This window comes from Hermetia illucens, chromosome 5 (assembly GCF_905115235.1).
Source record: "Hermetia illucens chromosome 5, iHerIll2.2.curated.20191125, whole genome shotgun sequence".
In the NCBI taxonomy this organism is placed as follows: Eukaryota; Metazoa; Arthropoda; class Insecta; order Diptera; family Stratiomyidae; genus Hermetia; species Hermetia illucens.
The window spans coordinates 115,321,211-115,342,857 of NC_051853.1; the positions used below are offsets into that span (position 1 = coordinate 115,321,211).

The window sequence follows — 21,647 nt, forward strand, 5'->3', positions numbered from 1 at the left end:
CGCAATTGCGTACGTTCGCCTCGCTATAAGCCAATGGCGAATTTAGTTATGAGATTGCTTCACGCATTAGCGCAACTTGGATGAAGTAGTGTCCCACAACTGGCGTTCTTCTTGGTTGACGTATCAACGAAATTCTCAAATCCAACATTTATCACAGTGTCGTGTACCTTACCTCTATGGTTCTGAGTCGGAGCCGTCTATAAAAGGCAATGAACGGCGTCTCGCAGTAATGGAGACAAAGATGTTACTCTGAAACAGTAGCGTAACAAGTCATGATCACATCCGAAAAGAAGATATCCGCTATCAGTATGGGGTTACACCGATCGTAGAAAAATTGTGCAACAATTCACTTGCCAATATTGCTCTGAAAATCCCAATCGATTACAAACGACCAAAAGGACGCATGGAACAACAATGGCTTGATACGATGGATGGTGATTTGAGAGCTTCGCGACTCCATCCAGATCAGGCCTTTGGTCAACTAAAACAGCGCAATCGATAAAGATGAACCGCTCTGTTTCTGAACGGGACAAAGGCTGAAAAATAGGTTGATAAGACGCCAGGCCGACGATTTTCCAGGTAGTGAGCATTTTTATTTTATAATTTAATGCTCAATGCTTTTCACAGCCAGAATTCCACTGATGATGCCGTCCGGCTTATCGGTACATGTATGGTGTTTTCCGTTCAAAAGGCATGCGGGTAGATTGTAGACTGTTCAGGCGTAATTAACACGCCTGTCGGGACGCGTATCCATAAACACTGAATCCCAAGAAAGTAAGAATCCTAATTCAAGTGGAAACGGTGCCTGATAAGTCGAGGCGGTGCGAAGCTGAGTCCTTGTTACGATATTGGTCATTGATACGCACTAAATCAGCTTCCTCCTCCGCATCGAACTGCTTGAGCAACTCTTCCGCAGTTGCACTTCGGTTATGTTGATTTGTAGGATACGGATCATGTTAACTGCTTCCTACCTCTTTCCGATTCCGCTCTGAAGGGTTTATAATGGATGAAGTATCATTTTGCGAGTTTTCCTTTTTATCTGGTTGTGCAGATGACGGTATCTCTCATTTATGTGCTGCGTCCAAACGGAGCCATCCCTTTCTCCGTTCAAACTATCTTAGCGCTTCGTGTGCAAGGGAACGGGCCGCAATAGTTTGCAGCGGGTGTACCTTCGGTGATAAAGTTCCTATCTTACCTTCTTGATCCCGGAACTTACGAACGGTTCAGTGCTAAATGCAATGCGATCTGTCAATACCGACTCAATGCCCCCACCCCATCCCGACTTGTATCGGTGACTAGCGGTTCGCTCTTCACCGAGAAGCTTTCTCAAGGCTACCATCTAGGACGCAGAACTATTTATTCGGGGATGCCACTTCTCCAGTCGTAAGCGACCTGTTAAGAATCGCTGGCGACTTCTCGAAGCAGTTATTTTAAAGGTTCAGATTAGTACATTCATCAACGAATGTTTCAAATAACTCAATTAATCTCCACCGGTACACTTTTTAAGGTTTTGTGTAAAACAAAACCTTATTAAAATCGGTTTAATGTCTGTCTGTTTGTTCGTCACACGCAATTTTCTCGGAGACGGTAGCAACTTTCACCAGATTTGATGGAAAGGTGGGAACTAAGAACGCTCACTCATGCAGTGAGTTACATCCTTTTACTTCGAGGGAGGTTGGATTCCTTTACATGCAAAAAGAGGTTGTACATTTTTTTTCACCAAATATAACCATCTGGGGTATCCAATGAAAAATCTCGGTTAGTACTTAGTTTTGACATTTATTGGAAAGGTGGGGAGTGTAGAGTGTCCAAAATGATCATTTCTTTAACGGGCCCATTCTCAGAAAATATAGAACCGAAAAATCTAAAAAAAAAAGCAGGAGGCTGCCACTATATGGGGCCTAGGCTTCGAAATACCTTACGTACCGATATCCTTTCAAATAAAGTTATATTATATTAGTATATTACTATAATTTTTAGTAATTGGTTGCAAAACCCCCCTAAATTAATCCTAGCACCAAGAACGCATTAATATAGACTATCAGATAAAGCATAATTTTACCAAGTTTGGTGGAAATCGCACTGTTACTGACAAAGTTACAATTGGTCAAAGTTGTCGCTTCTTTGCAAATTGAAGACTATGAATGTTAATATCACCTGAAAGTGGATTCTCTCACATAATATATGCATATATTACGTGCTACGTACTAATGGAGCAAATGCACACTCAAATATCTTTATATAAGAAATACACAAAACCTTTCATACGTAAAGCATGCAGCTTCCGGTTTCCCGACTTTTTTCTTGATTATGTTATGTGAAAGCTTGTAAAAAAGAATGCTTCAATATGAAAATATCAAAATTGATTTAAACGTAAGTCGGGGAAGTTCTTCTCAATACGGTTAAAGTAATGAAATACACTGGCGTAGGATGCGCTCAGGTTGCTGTTATATGTCTTGATTTCATATACTCGTAGAATCAGAGTGCATTTTTAAGAAAAACAAAATGTGTGTAGGGTCGAAAATCACAACCGATAACAACTACGATGATGAAATCCGCGCACGGTTGTTGTCAGCCAACAGAGCCTACTTCAGCTTACAAAGACTGTTCCGCTCGAAATGTCTCACCATAGGGTCAAAGCTCTTACTGTACAAGACTATGATCTTGCCAGTCCTCATGTATTCCTCGGAAACTTGGGTTCTTAGCAAGAAAAATTGCGAACTCTTGGCCGCGTTCGAGAGAAGAATCCTCCGAAGAATTTTTGGCCCCCTACATGAGGATGGACGATTCCGTAGCCTACACAATGACGAAATCTATGAGCGATACCATGACCGTCCGGTTGTGGATAAAATCCGGCTCAATAGGTTACGGTGGGCGGGTCACTTAATCCGTATGGATGAAGATGATCCCACCCGGAAAGTCTATAAGGGCAATATCTATGGTAGGAAAAGAAGACGAGGCAGACCCTGCCTAAGATGGAGCGATGGCGTGGGCCAGGACGCCAGACAGCTTTTAGGGATATCGAATTGGTGGACCTCGGCGCAAAACCGGGATGTCTGGAGTTCCTTATTAAGGCAGGCCTAGACCGGATACCGGTTGTTGCGCCGTTGATGATGATGAAAATGTACCAAAGTTTGAATGTTGGCCCAATAATCAAATTTGAACCCATTAGGTGCGCACGCGTTGACGGAAATTGATTGAGAATTTGGGATGAATTTGCAAATTTCGAAAGAAGTAAACATATTAGAGATGGCTAAATAACATATGAAATATTATAAAATTGATATCACCCTAAAGTGGCCATGTAGTAGCCATTACCGAGCGCGATAAAAACATCACCAAAGACCACATCACTGACATCACCAAAGTGAGTATGTGATATCTCATTGCAAAACATGTCAACCATGATCGTTCTTCGTAGTACAAGTGGCAGTGACGGTTGCCAAGTGCGGTAACTATTACGTGTATCGACCGTGAATCTACTAGTGTGATGATTCCCTGTTCTTTTGGCTGGCTTTGTCATATAAAAATGACTGGTGTGTGATACCTTTTACCGATGGGGATTCTTTGCTGCCATTATTTCATTCCCTTGTGTATTAGCGATAGGCATTATAATATTTAGTAATATCAGCTGCCGAGTATTAATATTTGATGTTTTTTTTGGGGAGTAGGGTAGGTGGACGCGTTGGCGCACAGAGTATTAGACTCATGCAACAGTACGCCGTCGGACTACCAACTAAACACCTTCGTGTCATCGGAGAGAATACCACCTGTACGGTGGAGTTGATAAGTCTAGAGTAGCGGCACAGCACAAATGCGAAAACAAACATCCAAAATGACTGGGATTCGAATCTGGGGAAACGAGCTACCTCGACCACTCGTTGTAGCTGCGATACGGTACAAAATAAAATTCAAAGTTGCCAGATTCTCCATTACGAAAATATTAATTGATATAATAATAGATGCTGCTTAAAATCAAAATCTTAGTGGTTACTTACCTCTGTTTGAAAAGTGCAAAACAAGTGACATAAATATGGATGCTTTGTACCTAGAGCCAATACTTTTCGCTCGATCAATGTGCATTCTACATCATCGTCTTCCAAAACTACATCTTTTTTGAGACACTTTACTGCATAGCAATAATCGGTATTTCTAAGCTCGGCCAAAAGCACCTAAAGTAACCAAACAATGTTTTTTTTAAATAGCATAATTCTAAGAATTCAGTTACCTTTCCGAAACTGCCTTTGCCAAGAACTGTAAGAAAATGAAAGTCTTCTACGGAGTATTTCTTAAACCTAGGAATAATTGTTGCTGGTGCTGTTATTCGTCCGGATCTTTGGAATTGTGCAAATGTGTAGGAAGTTTCTGTAATTACGGGAATTACTTTTAAGTAGGAGAAAAATTCTGTTCTAAGAATAAAATTTAAATATTGTTCACTGTTAGAAAAATCAAAATTACTTTTAACAAAATAATTTGAAAATTATATTCCTGCTAAAATCAATTAAGGGGGTCATCCCGTGTGTCGGATCTGCGGAATCGAGATTTTTTTGGCATCAATTGTATCTAGATATAGTAGGCAAAGTGATTTTTTGATATTCGAAATCGTTCAGCTACTATAGTGTTAAACCCGTGATAAGTCACATGCCAGATTTATGTCGATCGCCGTAGTAAAGCTCGTAGGCTGTGCATGTGTTTCTTCAAGAAACCTAAGGTTTATGGACTAGGTATAGCAGATTAATGGTCAGCTGAGGTTTTATGGCGAAAAATCGCATTCAACTTTTTAAATGTATTTTTTTCGAAACTGCATGTTGAAAATCGGCTGCCGCCATACCCCAAAATCTATCCGACGAAATTCTTTGAAATTTTCACGACTTATTCAGAAAATATTTCTACGGTCCGCAAACTAGGATAATTGCGATTCATTCAGTAGTTTTTTTTATTCATTGAAGAAGACGTAAAAAAACATTAAGATTCACAAAAAAAAATTAACACTGCACCAAAAATTTAGCTTTTAATATTTTTTAATAATCCTATTTCACGGACTGTAGTTAAATCTACACGTTACAATGCCGTTTACTTCTTTAAGATGATCGCAGTGCCCTCTAGTGTGGCAGCAGAAAAAAATTCGTATTTGTATCTTTATCCAGTTATTCCCAAAAGTTTCTAAAAAAGCTAAAAAACGGCTTTCATACGGGATGACCCCCTTAAATGGAAATTGATGAAGATATACCAAACCTCTTTCGAATGACGTCATCGTTTTTGTTTACAAGTTGAAAATTATTGAAATTATAATTGTTTTACATTCAAACCAAAAAAGTCGGTTAAATCGAAATGAAATGACTCAAAGCGTGATGTTATCAACAATAACATCCAACAAATATGATCTAGGAAATAATATTTAGTAAAGCGAGAAATATATTTCTAAAAAAAATTGCGGCAAATATGAATTCTATTTCTGAGTTGAAATAATCTGGCAAAAAAATGGAGGAGCGTCTCGATTCGAATTGGTTTTATTTTCTTTTTCAAGCCAATTTTAAAATTCTTACCACTTTTTCAAAATACTCTTAATATTCAAAATAGTACCTAAATCATCCTCACCACGGTTAGCATAAATTTGGTAAGCAGGATGATGGTCTGTAAGTTTTTCAGAATCGTGCGTACCTGAGACGTAAAATTTGTAAATTTCAACATTATTTTATTTGGGTAAACTTATTTATCTTTTAAAATATCTCATTTCTTAAAAATACTTCCAGCAATTTGGACGGCGTGTTATTTTATCAGACATAATTACATATTGAACGTAAGGTATTTTATCAATTATAGGCACAGGGTCAAACAGCCTTTCCAGATCGAAGAAGAGGGCAATGCTTTTCACAATGTTTCTTTTCTTCACCGCCTATATGCCGCAAACATGGAGTCTGGATGGTGGGAAATATGTTTTCTGGCAGAGGCTCAACACAAGGTTTTGAAACGTGCTAACCCATGCTTTAACGTCGGCGCCGCGTCGGCGAAAAGGCAACTGGCTGCTGATGCCACGGGGATAAAGACTTCGGCACACGCAGTGATGTGACGACCCCTTAGTGGATTTTGTTGGCACCCATGATTTTCTTCTTCGAGCAACTTGTTCAAAAATGAAATGGTCTCAGAATTGAATCTGAATAAAACGAAAAGCATGTCTCGGATCAATACTATCAGCCAATTATTAACTGCGGTATGAAATTGTTTCATGCACCAGCGCGACTTGAATGAAGTGCCGTTCCACAATTGACTGATCAACGTATCGAAATTTACTGCAGTGTCGTTCGCTCTGTCACTCGATATAGTTCCGAGTGTTGGTCGACTATAAAAGACAATGAACGGCGTTTCGCGATAATGGAGACGAAAATGTTACGTCGGATCAGTAGCATAACAAGTCATAATCACATCTGTAATGAGCATATCCACGATCGATATGGGGTTGTACAATCGTGAAAAAATTGCGAGAGAGATGTTTTCGATGGTATGGATTGGCGCTGACGAGAACTCAGTTTTCTATATTAGTCTGAACATCGAAGCTGTTGGGACACGACGAAACAACGATATCTTCATGCTCTGGATGTTGATCTGAAAGCCTCGTAACTCCGTCCAGACCTTTGACGGAGCAAAATGGCGCAGCCAGTGAAGACCAGCCAAACTCCTTTTTAACGGGACGAAGGTTGAAGAAGGCGAAGAAGAAGAGAAAGAACTGATAATATTATATCCTGAAGGCCGTGAATTGGTACGCCTTGGGCATAGTTTCATCATAGTTCATAGACTGTTTGTGCCCTTATACATTGACGTGAAATTCCTAACTCCAAACTCGAATATTTTTTTAATGTTTTTTGCCTAAGATTGTTTCACACAGTTGTTTACAATTCAGGGAGTTTAACTTCGATCCTCAGTTAGAATATTTCTCCCGCGGCAATAAATTTGTTCCTTAAGTTTTCAAAAAGCTGAGCGAACTGTTTCCGTATTATCTTATGTCTTGGGGAGAATAAATAGATGATCAATTGATATCATTTGCAGGCATAATAAGGGTCCTTGAATGAAGTTCTTTCCGGTCACTTTGGCTTTCACGTTGAATCATTACCGCTGAACCGATTCAGCGGCGCCTCTGGCTCTCTAGGGTGTTTAACACCAAAGATGGGAACATTGAATTTACTATTTTTTCTGCAAATTGAATTTCCGATATGAGAAATAGAACAATATCGTGTGCTTTCAAAGAACGTATAACTGCAGCTTTGTGATGACTTAGGCTGGAAATATAAAGGAACGGCTAGCAAAGCGATGTGCCTGTAATCACCATAGTAAAGTGTCGAAAACAAATAAAAGAAGTTCACCGTGTATTTGTGTTTTACGGTTTGCTAGCCGCTTTACTATAGCTCTAACTATAGAGGAACTTTGCAAGATTCCGCTCATTTGCTTTAAGGTGGTGAAATTAATTGTCGAAACTTCCCATCCAACAACTTCAACCGTGTTGAACTTAAGACACCGTTCAAGTTTTCACAAATGTGGAGCAGCTACATTTCAAACTTTGTTTTTGCCATGATTTCTCAAAACAAACGCGGTAAAATCATTAGATCCAGTGTTGAAATCCTTAAGGTAACGTAAGTCGTGAAAATGTAGTGTTTCAACCATATTGAACTTTAATCGCTATAAATTAGCTCAATGCTCGGACTATTGTTCAAACTGGAGCTCTCGGGTTCGGTTGATAGAACCGTATGTTAAATGCGGTATGCTGCTTTGAATTTTAAAGTGTGTTGTCACCATGTGTTATTCGATTATAAAATTTGACATTTTGCAAAGCTTGTTTGGAAAATATCATGAAACAAGTATAGAAAATGGCAAATATCATAAATCATCATCATCAACGGCGCAACAACCGGTATCCGGTCCAGGCCTGCCTTAATAAGGAACTCCAGACATCCCGGTTTTGCACCGAGGTCCACCAATTCGATATCCCTAAATATCATAAAACAAATTTTAAAATGAAACTACGACATCTACGCACACTTCTGAAAATTTGAGCGGTGTCTTAAGTCCAATTTGCTTGAATTTTCTGACTGTTCAGTTTGGACAATTAATTTCACTTTCGAAAGGCAAATGAGCGGAATCTTATTTATTTATTTGATTAACAATGAACGGAGAATATTGCAATTACTTATTGCATGTAAGTGCATATCGAAACTAAAAGGAAAACCAAAAATTACAAAGTGTAAATAAATCAATTTTTGTGAGCGGCTAGGAATGAAGCCAGAGAACCAAGCTGTCAACGGTTATAATCTCGTAACATTCTAGGCAAGGGGGAGTTGAATTAGTACGAGAGCTCCGCGAAAAAATATTAAGGTTGCGAATATTGTGTGATGGGTCACGGTAATGAATTTTGGAGGCTACAGAGCTGTCCATCAAGCCATTACAAAATTTTAAAAGGGAGACATGCGTCAGTCAAAGATCTACGGGATTGCCAGACGTTCAGGATATGTTCTTTTCAAAGTTAGGAATCAAGTAAATCTCCTTTGTACAGATTCAATTGCATCGCAATCACAATTATGGCAAGGGGACCACACTACTGAAGCATATTCAAGAATATTACGGACGAAGGATTTATAAACGATGACTGAGGAATGGATATCCATGAATTGATCAAAGGAAGGATAAAGCCGGAAATTTTGGAAGCGCGGCTGAACACATCGACATAATGAAAATTAAATTGGAGTTTGCTGTCAAAGGTCAAACCAAGGTTCTTGTAAGGGGCAATCACGGCTAAGGGTTGGCCATCAAGATAATAAACTGGTGTCGCGGGAGAAGTTTTTAGTGAATAGCATGAAAAGTAACATTTCTTCACATTAAGTGGTAACTTGTTACGAACGCACCCTTGGGATAATGTGTCAAGGTTTGACTGAATTGATCAGTAGGCGACCCTTGGGATACACCCGACGAGGGAGAAATGGACACGAGGTACAACCATTGAAGAAGACTTGATATACTTTATCATCTAAGTAAATCTTAACCAAGAGAGAATACTAGTCGGAAATCCATACGATCAGAGTTTCGTGAGAAACAAGGAGTGGTCAATGGAATCGAAAGCTTTGAAGAAGTCAATATAGATTGTATGGACGTCGTTTCTTGTATTTAACGACTTCTCAACAAAGTTGGTGAAATCCAATAACATGATCACAGTGGAGCAACCGGGTTGAAACCCATGCTGCTCTTTCATAATGAGGTGACCGAAACGAGACGAAAGGCAGTCTTTTCTATACCTTAAAACTTTTGGAGAACGAGGAAGTAATGCATATTGGTCGGTTGTTTTCGGCTCGGGTTTTGTTATCTTTTTTGTGTAAGGGTATAGTGCGAGCTTCCTTCCACATGTCCGGAAAAGCTCTTATTATAAATTATCGTAAGGGGAAGGGAGATGGGTAGGTAGGTAGGTATCAGTGGTCAATTAGCGCTTTGGTGCGCCGTTTTGATGCCACAAACTCCTAAGACCGTGACTGTTGTTATGGGAGCAGGGAGGCAGAGTCCAGCCGGCTCGGATCTTTAGAGCCAGCCCGTAGCATTCACGAAGGAAAGCAGCTCTCCGACCCTGCAGCTAGAAATCTCTCTGTGGTCTCCAAAGAATGGTTTACCCAGTGTCCGCAGCCTGACTCTAGCCAGAGCTGGGCAATCGCAGAGGAAGTACATAAGGGTTTCCCTTCCTTCTCCGCAGCAATGCGAGTTGTAGGGTATGCCGAGCCTAGCGGCATGGTCCCCCATGTGCCAGTGCCCCGTGTAGACCGCCGTAATCGCCGTAAGGGGAAAGGTGATATTCGGTTTACATTTTTTAGGAAGAGATTCAGAATGCCATCGGGACCGTAACCGCCACTAACGTCGACGTTTGCGTGAAGGAATTCGACAATGGAGGGATTCAGAACAGGAATGGAGGGTATAATAGATGAAGAGGAATCAAAGGTAAGATGAATTGTTAGGAGTAAAAACGGAGGAGAAATGATCCCGAAGAAGTTGACAAGCTGATTTAGAGGAACATGAAGTATGATAACCCAATTTGATATTAACAGCGGGAAGGAAGATTGAAGTCTCCGTAGAGGATGAAAAGTAAAGTCAAATATCCTGGACTAAGAAGATATCCGAAAGCACCTCGAGAAATTCCTCGATATGATAGGCTGGACACGAACAAGAAAGGTAGATAATAATATTATAAACGGAGCAATTCGTGGACAATTAGGACAATGAACGACTCGGAAGGACGGGCACTTAAGGATATGATAGGGAAAGGATATGATCGGGACAGTATCCCCCCCCCATGAGTTTATCTGACAATTGCAAATCGATCACAACGAAGCACAGAGTATCTGTTGAGGAGCTGTCCATTGTGTACATTAGAATCGAACCAAGTTTTAGATATACAGATGATATCATTTATTGCTGATAATCTAAAATCCAGCAGCTTGTTTCTGAGACTCCTAATATTTTGGTAGTATAGGCAAATGGGCATTAACTGTGACGATGATTGCGTCGATTTTTCTCGAAATTTACAGGGTGAGTTTGTCGCTGAAAATCCTTGATGAAAATGCTGGGAGGTCAAAACGACAGATGATTTAATCCTTTCATGTGTCATGTGGGTAGGTAATTTTGAATGACGCTATGATTCGGCCAGGATTGTTGGCTCTCGTTAACTTAGTACAGCGCAAACGGTGTCGGCATGTATCCTAGTTTATTTTTAACATAGTTTAGGATATCATCCGAGCAGATGTCAAAGGCAAACCTCGAGACAAACAATTGTTTGGGAGGTATAACGATGCGTAAAAGTGAATCAGGCGCGGACGTAGGAACAGGATAATCTGTTGCCAACTTAGCTTTTGAAGACTGCTGCATGGGTGGTGTAGAGCAAGTTACAACATGATTTAAGTAAGGGGCTCGTTGTTTAATGTCACTGGCTGATCTGGTATGTGGATACTAGTAGCTGCGTCATTGGGTGACCCTCCACCGGAAGCTCGAAGATCCGATATCCCAGGAGAAACGACTGTTGAAGAGGCGCAGCTTAACGCAGCAGAAGGTGTATGCTTAGTGACAACTAAACCTAACCAATATAATGCTTTGACGCACGACGCTTTGGGATGTTATATTCGATTGGATTTGACCCTGCATTTCACGGTAATAAATGTGGCTGGCAAATTATCGGAACTGAATATTGATTGGGTTCTAGCATTAAACAGGCGGTGCGTTGTAACTCACGCTTTATAAACTTTCAATCCTCTATATTCTACATATTAGCGGTATAGTTGTGTACCCAGTTACTGCAGCTTCTCATTGTAGTGTCTTTTTGGGTCTTAAAACGGTTTTATGGATCTCAACTCGAACGACGCACACGCTAGAGAGAATACAATATTATCTGGTGTGGCCTAATTCTTGACAGTTCATGCACAATGCATGATACAATACTAGACCACTATGCTCATGTGATTTTTCTATGCAAAATGAATGTTTTTTATCCAAATTACAAGCCCCTGGATTAAACTCAACTTTGAATAAAATTATTCTTTTTCGGCTCATAGTCACACTGGTTTCGCCGCATATTCTAACTTGATGAATTCTTATTTTTTTATTTTGTTGGGAGCAACTTTGGGCTTAATTAATGATTACGATATATTACATTTTTGTTGCGGACTTTTGGCCGCGTTCGAGAGAAGAATCCTCCGAAGAATTTTTGGCCCCCTACATGAGGATGGACGATTCCGTAGCCTACATAACGATGAAATCTATGAGCGATACCATGACCGTCCGGTTGTGGATAAAATCCGGCTGAATAGGTTACGGTGCCCGGGTCACTTAATCCGTATGGATGAGGATGATCCAGCCCGGAAAGTCTATAAGGGCAATATCTATGGTAGAAAAAGAAGGCGAGACAGATCCTGCCTAAGATGGGGCGATGGCGTAGGTTAGGACGCCAGACAGCTTTTAGGGATATCGAATTGGTGGACCTCGGCGCAAAACCGGCATGTCTGGAGTTCCTCATTAAGGCAGGCCTAGACAGGATACCGGTTGTTGCGCCGTCGATGGTGATGATATACTAACTTTTGCCGGTTCTAAGCTTGATGTTCAGTATTTCTTCGTGACTTCACGAAACCCTTGGTTACCTTTCTAAAGCCATCCTTCGAGTAGATTCGTATTTTTGTTTTATTGATTTATCCTTTTTTAATGAGAACAATATGAAAATTGTTTTCCCAACATTGCTAGTAGTTTCTTCATCGACCTTTTGTTATTCTTCGTATATGAATCATAGGAGGTTTAACTTTAGTTTTTACACCAGGATCTTTACAAGGACAAGTGATATTATTCGATAGGATGGCGCCCGAAATGTCACCCACTCCGAAGAAAGTCACTCAAGGAATGGGTTCCACCTGTATAGTTATTAAAGAAAAAAACGAAAAAACCTTGGAAACATCATTAGGAGGGAATGTATTTATAAATATTAATATAAATACCACGAAATAATTTCAAAGTGTCAAAATCTCCCTTGAATGCCTCCTGAATAAATCTGAGATATTACGTCAATTTGCTCATATTCAAAACGGAAAAATGAGTTTTTGTAAATAAATAAGAGTCTTCCGAGTAAATAAATGAATAAATACTCGTAAATTACATTTTTTTTTCTTTTGGGAAAGTCTCATTTTATTTCGGTTGATCAAAGATAATTTGTTGGAATTTTACAAAACGTGGCATGTGTGATAAACCTTCACAAAAAGTTTCTTGAGTTTGAAAACTTTTGTGTATATGTATGTGTGTAAACTAACATGCAGATATCATTTTTATTTATTGGAACAGCCGTAGAACTTAGATGAAGCAAATTGCTGGAACTACTTACTAAACAATATTTCTTGGACTTAGCATCCGAAATACTTTTATGGATTCGCAAAACAAATAAATACCTCGGCGGACAGAGGAAAGAGCCTCCACAATCAATTTTTGATTAACACCACATAAATTGGCCGTCAGTTTTTCACATTTTTTATGGCAATTCACGTCACAATCTATGAATAAAATACAGGATTACTTGTGTTGGGTAAATAGCGGGGAAAGTAAACAAAAGAGGAAATCATTCAATGAAAAGTTTGGCAAAAAAATATGTATATATTCGTATCAGTATAACATACAGTGAGTAAAATTGAAATCCTGACAACGCCGTACCAAACACATAAATGTTCGAAAATGTACAGTCTGTCGGATACAATGCAAAGAAAATCAACGAAAAAGGATAATACATAGAGTTTCTTTTGTTTTTCGCCCTCGGCAAGGGTTTTAGCCGAGGGCGAAAAACAAAAGAAACTCTATGTATTTTCGTAGACAAAATTGAAATCCGGACAGAGCTAAAAAATCGTAACAATGACATTAAAAAGTAAAAAACAGTGACTAGCTGACACTGCGTATGGAGACTTTTAGCATCGTATACAGGCATCACTGACCAGTAGCATGAGTTCGATAAACGTTTGACACATACGGTAAGAATTTCTCTCCATTAATCGACAAGACGTTCCATCAACTATTTTTTGCTCGAAATTGGACCTTCGCAAAGTCTGTCGTCCACATAATCCAACAAGTTCTCACTAATATTGCAGTCCGAGGATTTTAGAGAGGTTTTGAGTAGTTTGGGACATTTGGACACCAGCACATGCGTGTTTTTCACGCTTTATGTTTCGGGTCACTATCTCGGCATATCATAAATTTTTGACAAATACACAATGTCTCTGGGCTGCCATTCCTTTACGTATTTCGTACGACGTTGTTCGGATTTCAATTTCGCTCATTGTATCTATGTGTACTACACCTATACGTGCGTAATTTTCGGAGAAAGTAAGATATGTACACAGGAAATATCTTAAAAATCGGTAAAACAATTTATTGGCATTCGCAAACATGTTTAATTTTCATTGTACTTTCTGTTTCTTGCATTTTCTCTATCTGCTTGACTTTTATTTTAATTTACAGCTCAGTAAATTTTCTATAAATTTTGTTTGATCTAGAAAATGCCATAGTGGGCGTTACTTTACTCAAATAACCCCCTATGTGTAATCTTTATAGGTAAGTAGTGCTGTTATTTGTTTTCAAAAGTATATGTATGTATGTTATACAATTATCGGGAAACAGTTCTCAGAATGTTCATTTAAAGTGAGGAAGTTTAAAAGGGGATTTAATTATACGAAATATATTTTCTATTTTCCTTCACACTGACATTGGACGCAGGCTTGTGTGGGATGTTTTCGCGGTTAATTGTCACTGACTTCAACGTATATTTTAAGACGAAATTTTGGCACACAAGCCAGTGAAATCGCCATGACGCGGCGTAGCTAGCTTGTAAACAAATATCGATAATGCCACGCGACATGGTGTTAGAATTACTTTTTCTGTAGACTGTGGGTTACATACATAACGAAAGTTCAGGCGTCCTTGCAATAGGCCATTGCTAATCACTATTGGTGTATTTCAAAAATAATTTGGGCATCTGTTTGTTTTGAGAAAATGGAAAGACTTGAAATCTGAAAGCACTAAGAAATCCACGTTGAATATGTATATGTACATCTAGTAAAATGCATATGTTTGAGCCATATGAGCTTCTCAGATAAGTAAGGTCAGTATGTATACATTATTCATTAATCCGACGTTTCTAGCATTCAATGATTAACTAAGAGCCGATTGCATATTCTTCAAACACAGAAGCAGTTATTTGCAAATGATAAACAAGTCGGAAACCTGAAGCTCGGTGCTTCGGCTGTGAGAGGTTTTACATTTGCTTATGTGAGGAGAGTTGGGGGGCACAATGGGTCCATTTATATATAGTTCATAGTTTGTAGTGTACAAGGAGTTAGTATGTCAAATTATTCAGTAAATTTACGCGACGGAAGCGTCTTTGAGCCACTATGACTTTATTATTAATGGATGAATTTCTAGCAAACTTTCCAGTGTTGTAATATATATTATGAGCGTTTTCGAAATTCGGTAATATACTACAGTTAACTTCATTTGGGTAAGTAGTCATTTACTGAGCCAGTTGGTCTCAAGGCTAGATAAACGAAGGGTTTTTGAGGTAATGTACTCAATAGACTCCACAGTAAAATTAAAAAAAAATTACTGAGAGTAGGTAAAGAGATAAATAAAGCATCTGCTTAATCTTACTTAATGGGAGCGGGAGTGTCCGGATAGCTGAGTGGTTTAGTTAGTTAGTTAGTTTAGTTAAATGGGGGGAGCCGCAGCTCCGAGCACTCAGGCCTTTTATTAGGCTGAGTGGTTAGAGCACAAGGCTGTCGTACAGAAAGCCGCGGTTCAAATCGCACTGGTGGCAGTGATGTTGGTATCGTGATTTGACGCCCAATACCAGTGAACTCAGTGGTAAATGAGTACCTGAGTCAAATCAGGGTAATAATCTCGGGCGAGCGCAACGCTGATCACATTGCCTCCTACAGGGTTCGGTAATCCTGTAGTGGACCGTTGCGGTCTTTAATGAAGTGCTCCAACACACTTCAAGCCCCTGGTCCAATATGGATTGTTGCGTCAAAGATTATTATTAGACTGCAAATTGGATATATTCCCAATATTAGAATTTGCACTGAAGTAACAAATTTGACTTATTTTTACTTTGTTAGTGATAATTCGATTTCAACCAAGCTTGGCGGGGACATGCTTTATATTATATTCAATATTGCTGGATGATTCGTGATTCCAGGATGAACTTAAGGGGGGCAGTCAATTACTAAAACTTATGGAAATACATCGATGTGATGAGTAGGAGCCTAGGCAGTTTCGTATTTTTTTTTAGATTTTTCGGTTGAGTAGGCTCTGAGAATGGGCCTGTGAAAGAAATTACCACTTTTCAGGCCCGCATTCCCCCCTTGTGCAACAAATTTCAAAACTGAGACCAGCTTTGAAAAGTACTAATCGGTTTCGTACCGGGTAGAGGCAACTTATCAGACGCTGCTTCGCCTATGGGAGCAGCGGGACATAATCCTTAAAAAAAATTTCTAATTCCGGCCAAGCTTTGGTCTGAAGTGTGGGCGGATTTACGTTCGAGGCAGCGTCTGATGATTTGCCACTGCTCCCCTGAACCGTAAGCCGTCTTTGCTAACTTTTAATTTTGGAACCTTGGGTTGAAAGATCAAAACGAGAAGTCCGTAGACTAAAACGAGCGGGAATAAGTTGCTCTCCATTTGGTCCGGTCTGACAACAAGTAGAGTACTGATTCGGGTCTTTTCATTTGATACCGGCTTTATTCGGTGAAAAAAAAAATTGTATGCCACCCTTTTACATATATTGCAACCCCCATCAAATGCCACGTAGAAAAAATGTATGCATGGGGGTTCATAGGTATAAACGCTTCTGAGAAAATGCGTGTGACAGCTAAACAGGCGGACGGACACAGACAGACATTACACCGATTTTAATAAGGTTTTGTTCTACACAAAACCTCATTTAAAAAAGTTGGGTTTTGACCAAAGCGAGTTCTCCATGAAAGAGTCAGTTGTTTCTCGCCAAATGACATCTCTTGATTGAAAAAAAAGTCTTACACAGAAGTAATGGTGACTGTCACTGGTGATGTATGTTCACAAACCATACTCAAACAAAGTTCAAAGACTTATATCTGCTATGATGTTATTACATGACTTCTGCGATCATCAAATTTGCCCTTCTCTCCTTTCTGCAAGGAGCTGACCTAAAAGCAATGAACAACATTGGGAAGTAATGTGATCGATGAGATTCCATGAGTACGTAAAATGAAATTGAAGATATCTGGAAAATGATATCTTTAAAAAATGAAACTCGTACCCCTCGTGACTAATTTTTCTAAAATGCGCAAGTTTTTTTATTTAATTTTAAAATCGTAACTTTGCATGTGACAAACTTTCCTTCACATTTCAATTTTAGTTTTAGTTAGTGGAACAATGTCTACATTCTTATCAAAAAGTTATACTTTGTAAAGATCAGAGAGCACAATTACATCATAAGATGGGTCACATTTTTGTTAAGAGCGTTTAAATTGGCTGCTTTATTAACAAAATTATTTCTAGTTTTGCCTAGTGTAATATCGACTTTAGTCTAACGCCAGCGAGAGTAGATAAATACATTGTGAAGTGGTTTCTTTAGATGCAGGAACCATTTATTGAACCTAACCAAAAAGCAGAAGATAAAATTGAATAAAATCTATTTTTGATAGCAGGGGAATCACGTGAAATTTTTTCCCCTGAAAGTAATCAGAAATTTTTGGCAACACTTCAGCTTTTGGTAAATAACAAAATTCCGATTGCATAAACTTTTTTAAAACGCAAAAAGTTCTGAGAAACCACAATATACGGTACACAAGAGAGGCGGAAGTTTGGCAATAAATTATTCAAATTGGAATTTTATTGAGAGGCGTCAAGAGTATTGAATTTTGAAATTTGAATGGTCACTCTATATTTTGACTACAGAGATCCTCAGCGTTTACTACGTACAAATGAACAAAAGTGGACTGGTAGTTGCACCCAAAAGAGATACCCCCCCATAGAGATTTATATTCTCTCTTTAATGAGTAATCAAATATGTACTCTTCAAATGTTTCAATGTTTGGTGGGAAATGTTGCGCGTAAACGAAGTGTAAAATGAAGCTAACTTCTGGTAATCTTCATAACAACCAGATAAACGGTATACCAGGGGATTCCCCATGTAATCCTAAGCAAAAAATATCTAGCAATTTTTTTCGGTTTCGCTCCGCGAAGGTATCGTTTCGAGGAAAAAGCACTCGATCGAGCGTCTTCCTGAATAATGAAAAAAATCCAGCTAAATATGTCTAACGTTTGGTTGAATCCATGAAGAGTCCAGAATGAAGGCTGCATATAATAGTAACGTCTCCATGCGGGCTATTAACTAGTCATTTTTTGATTTTTTAAGGTTTAATTGTACAGACACGTAAAGGCAACCTGAAGAGAACGAGCCGAATCCCAGGTTTAGGTGCTTGCAGTTATATATGCCCGTGAAGAGAACGTGACTATAATTTCAATACTATATTGGATGTGTCTGGATAGCTGCGTGGTTACAGCACAAGGCTGATGTACGGAAGGTCGCTGTTCGAATCTCACTGGTGGCAGTGAGATTGGTATCGTGATTTGACGTCGGATACCAGTGGATTCAGCTGTAAATGAGTAGCTGAATCAAACCACCAATATGGATTGTTGCGCCAATGATTATTATTATTATTACTATATTGGACCAGTTGGAATCAGATTGCATTGCACAAAACACAGACGAGTACTCAAAGACAATCGAAGCCGAATCTTTGGCGCTACTACGCGCAACTATGCTGTGAAAACACTTCCCTTCAAAAGTAGGGCCACGATCCACAAAGCGGCCTCTGCAACACTCGGGGTCACCAAGCCAGGTAAGCGGTACATCTACTGAGATACTTCGCTTTGAAATAACTATGTCCAAATGAAGGTTCATTAAAAGAAACACCTCTATCATAAGTTCATCGACCATAAAACGCTCGCCAATTGGCTAATTTATAAGAATGCCAACCGGAAAGCAAAGAAAACGATCGCTGTTATCCGAGCCGACATTTACCAAAATCTTTACGATAAACTGGACACTAGGGATGGCAAGACAGATCTGTATCGACATGCAAAAAACCGAAACGTATGCTTACAAGATACTGAACACTTCTCTGGCGTTAATGACAAGAACGGTACTTTGTTTACTAACCGTCGAGCCGGAACGGATAGATGGCCAGAATATTTCGAGCAGACTTCAACTGAAGAATTTGCTCATCCTCCACTTTCACATTCATTGCCGACATTTGGAGCAGTTCCACCTGTCAGCGCAAGTGGGTGCTCTCAGATGGCGGGGAGGAAGACGGGGCGGCAACCCTGTCGGCTGAACCAAAACCAAGTGGCCGAGGAGAACCTCTACGTGGTGGCACCGGGAACCGTAGGCCGTGATGCAGTAGGCGAATGCTACAAGGCCTAGCTAGGGCGATCAGACCCGAGTCTGCACGGGGACTCATCTGAAGTGGCTTCAGTCACGAAACCTTGCCAGGGGTATACTGGTACCATGGGAACCGAGGTAGCCCCTGGACTCTTATACTTCAGGAGAATTCCTGTCGTATCTGAGTACAGCTCGGTTGGTTGCGGTTGGCCCCCTAGTGGGAGTTTCATGGGAGCTGTGGTTGTGCTCGAGCGAGAAGAGACCTTCGGGCCTCGACGTGGTGTTGCGCATCAACACGGGTGCCGTACTTCTTAGTTCGGTAGAAATTTAGGTAATTCTTGCATCCACCAGTATGAATGCTAAGCCATGCACTTGGTATAGACCGGTACCGTTGCGCTTGTCTCAGCGGGGCTCTGATTGTGGTCACAAAATCAATCCGTGTCTGAAGAGGACCGTAGGATTAAATCTCCATGACAGGTACCTACGTAAAACACCGAGGACTTCACTGCCAGCGCAAGTGGTCCTCAGAGGTGGCGGTGAGGAAGACGGGGCGGCAACCCTCTCGGCCAAACCAAAACCAAGTAGCTGATCAGAACCTCCATAGTGGTGGCACCGAGAGACGCTGTACTCACTTTGGTTTGCCGGCCGTGATGCAGTAGGTGAATGCTTCAAAGGCCTATTAGGGCGATCAGACCCGAATCTGCACGGGGACTCATCTGAAGTGGCAAATTGGTCACGAAACCTTACCAGGGATATACCGTTGTTGCTTGTCTCAGCGGGGCTTTGATTATGGTTACAAAATCAATCCGTGTCCTAAAAACACCGTGGGATTAAGTCGTCTAGACAGGTGCTCACGTAGAACTCTCAAGGACTTAACTCTCAGCGCAAGTGAAGTCCAGGGACAAATAAAACGAATGACATCGTGGAAAAAACATGACCTGATGCATCCCATTTGAGATCTGGAAAGCGAAGAGCTAGGACCCAACACTGTGGCTCTGTGAATTCTTTAATCGAGTTATTCAGGAAGGTAGAACACCATCTGATTGGCAAGAAAGTGTAAGAAGCATCGCCCTTTTTACATTGCTTTCTGGATCTCGAGAAAGCGTTTGACCGTGTGCCACACGACAACACTTAATGCCAGAAGAACTCATGTGCTGGGTTTAATTACTCTACCACGATCCGAAAAGTAAAGTTCGAAGTGTGGCGGATGTATCAAAACCGCTTCGTTTCTCTGTTGGTGCTCATCGAGGAAATGCCTTCTCACCACTTCTCTTTGTTCTTGTTATGTACACCGTCACACGGAACATTCGATGTCCGGCGCCTCATAGACTGCTTTATGCAGATGATGTCTTCCTAGCGTATAATACCAAAAATGATCTCGAGCAACTTGTCCAAAAATGGAATGATCGTCTCATGCAACACGGTCTAAGATTGAATCTGTATAAAACTGTGTTTTTGACGGACGATCCCCATCAAACAAGTACAATCACTATAAGTGACAGTGACCTATCCAGAAGAACTGCGTTATGAAATCGCTTCACGCATTAACGCAATCTGAATGAAGTGGCGTTCCACAACTGGTGTTCTTTGTGATCGACGTATCAACGAACGTCTCAAATCTAAAATTTACCGCAATTTTGTAAGTCCTGTCGTCGTCTATGGTTCTGAGTGTTGGGCGACTATAAACGACAATGAACGGCGTCTTCCGGTAATGGAGATGAAGATATTGCGTTGGATGAGTGGCATGATACGTTTTGATCGCATCCGAAATGAGGATATCACTTGCCAGGATTGGTCTGAACATCGAAGTCGATGGTAAACGATCAAAAGGCCGGCCGAAACAATGGTGGCTTCATACGCTGGATGGGGATTTAAAGGCCTCGCGATAGAATAAAATGGCGGAACCGATCACGACGAGCCGACCCAGCTTGTGAACTGGACAAAGGTTAAAGAAATAGAAGAGATTACCACAATTCATTAAAATTAGCAGAGGCTTGACTGTGACTGTGACAAGTTCATTTTCTTAATTGCTTTATTGATGCATGGACGAAACTTATTATATTTCACTTGGTAATGTCTTATCAAAGAGTTCGGGATGTGTTTTAATACTACTTTATAATTATGTGCATTTAATCTAGTTTTGATATTTATAGGGATATAATTATATAACCTAACATGCTTGAATGTCTCTGGTTGAGATAAACAAATTTCAATAAGGTACATGTATAAGGCTACCAAATGTTCATTATTTCAAATTCAACAAAAGCTTAAGTTGTCGAATAGAATTTGCTTTTTGAAGAAAGACCTTGTAACATTATTTTGCAGGTCGCTGCTGCTAAAGTAGCCGTAAAGGTGGAGCCCCACCTTATGGTTCCATATTGTAATATGATTTGAAATAACGCAAAGTATGTTATTCAAAGCGTGCAATGTTTTATATAACATATCACAGACATAAATTATATGCCGTGAAGAACCTTAAGCTTTTGATATTTTATTACCTCCAAGTATTTCATTTCACTAACAATGCTATCTTGGGTTTTGGAAGATTTCAGTTAGTCAAGTTTGATTATTTGGGTTTTGGATAAATTTAAGGTCTGGGGCTGGGTCTCGTTTGTCCACCGCCTCGTCACCGTAAACTCTTTCTCCGACCGTATGCACGCCCATGGCTTCGCCGCAGCATTCCACCC

General features: G+C 40.1%; 1 protein-coding gene across 1 annotated transcript in view; it reads right to left on the bottom strand.

Moving 5' to 3' along the window:
• Positions 1-21,647, bottom strand: part of LOC119657175 — a 42,529-nt gene that overhangs the window by 7,584 nt on the left and 13,298 nt on the right. The window contains exons 2-3 of the mRNA XM_038063962.1: positions 4,229-4,365; positions 3,999-4,172 (exon numbers count right to left, since the gene is read on the bottom strand). Coding sequence (XP_037919890.1) covers positions 3,999-4,172; positions 4,229-4,365 — 311 coding nt within the window. The remainder of the gene's footprint in view (positions 1-3,998; positions 4,173-4,228; positions 4,366-21,647) is intronic.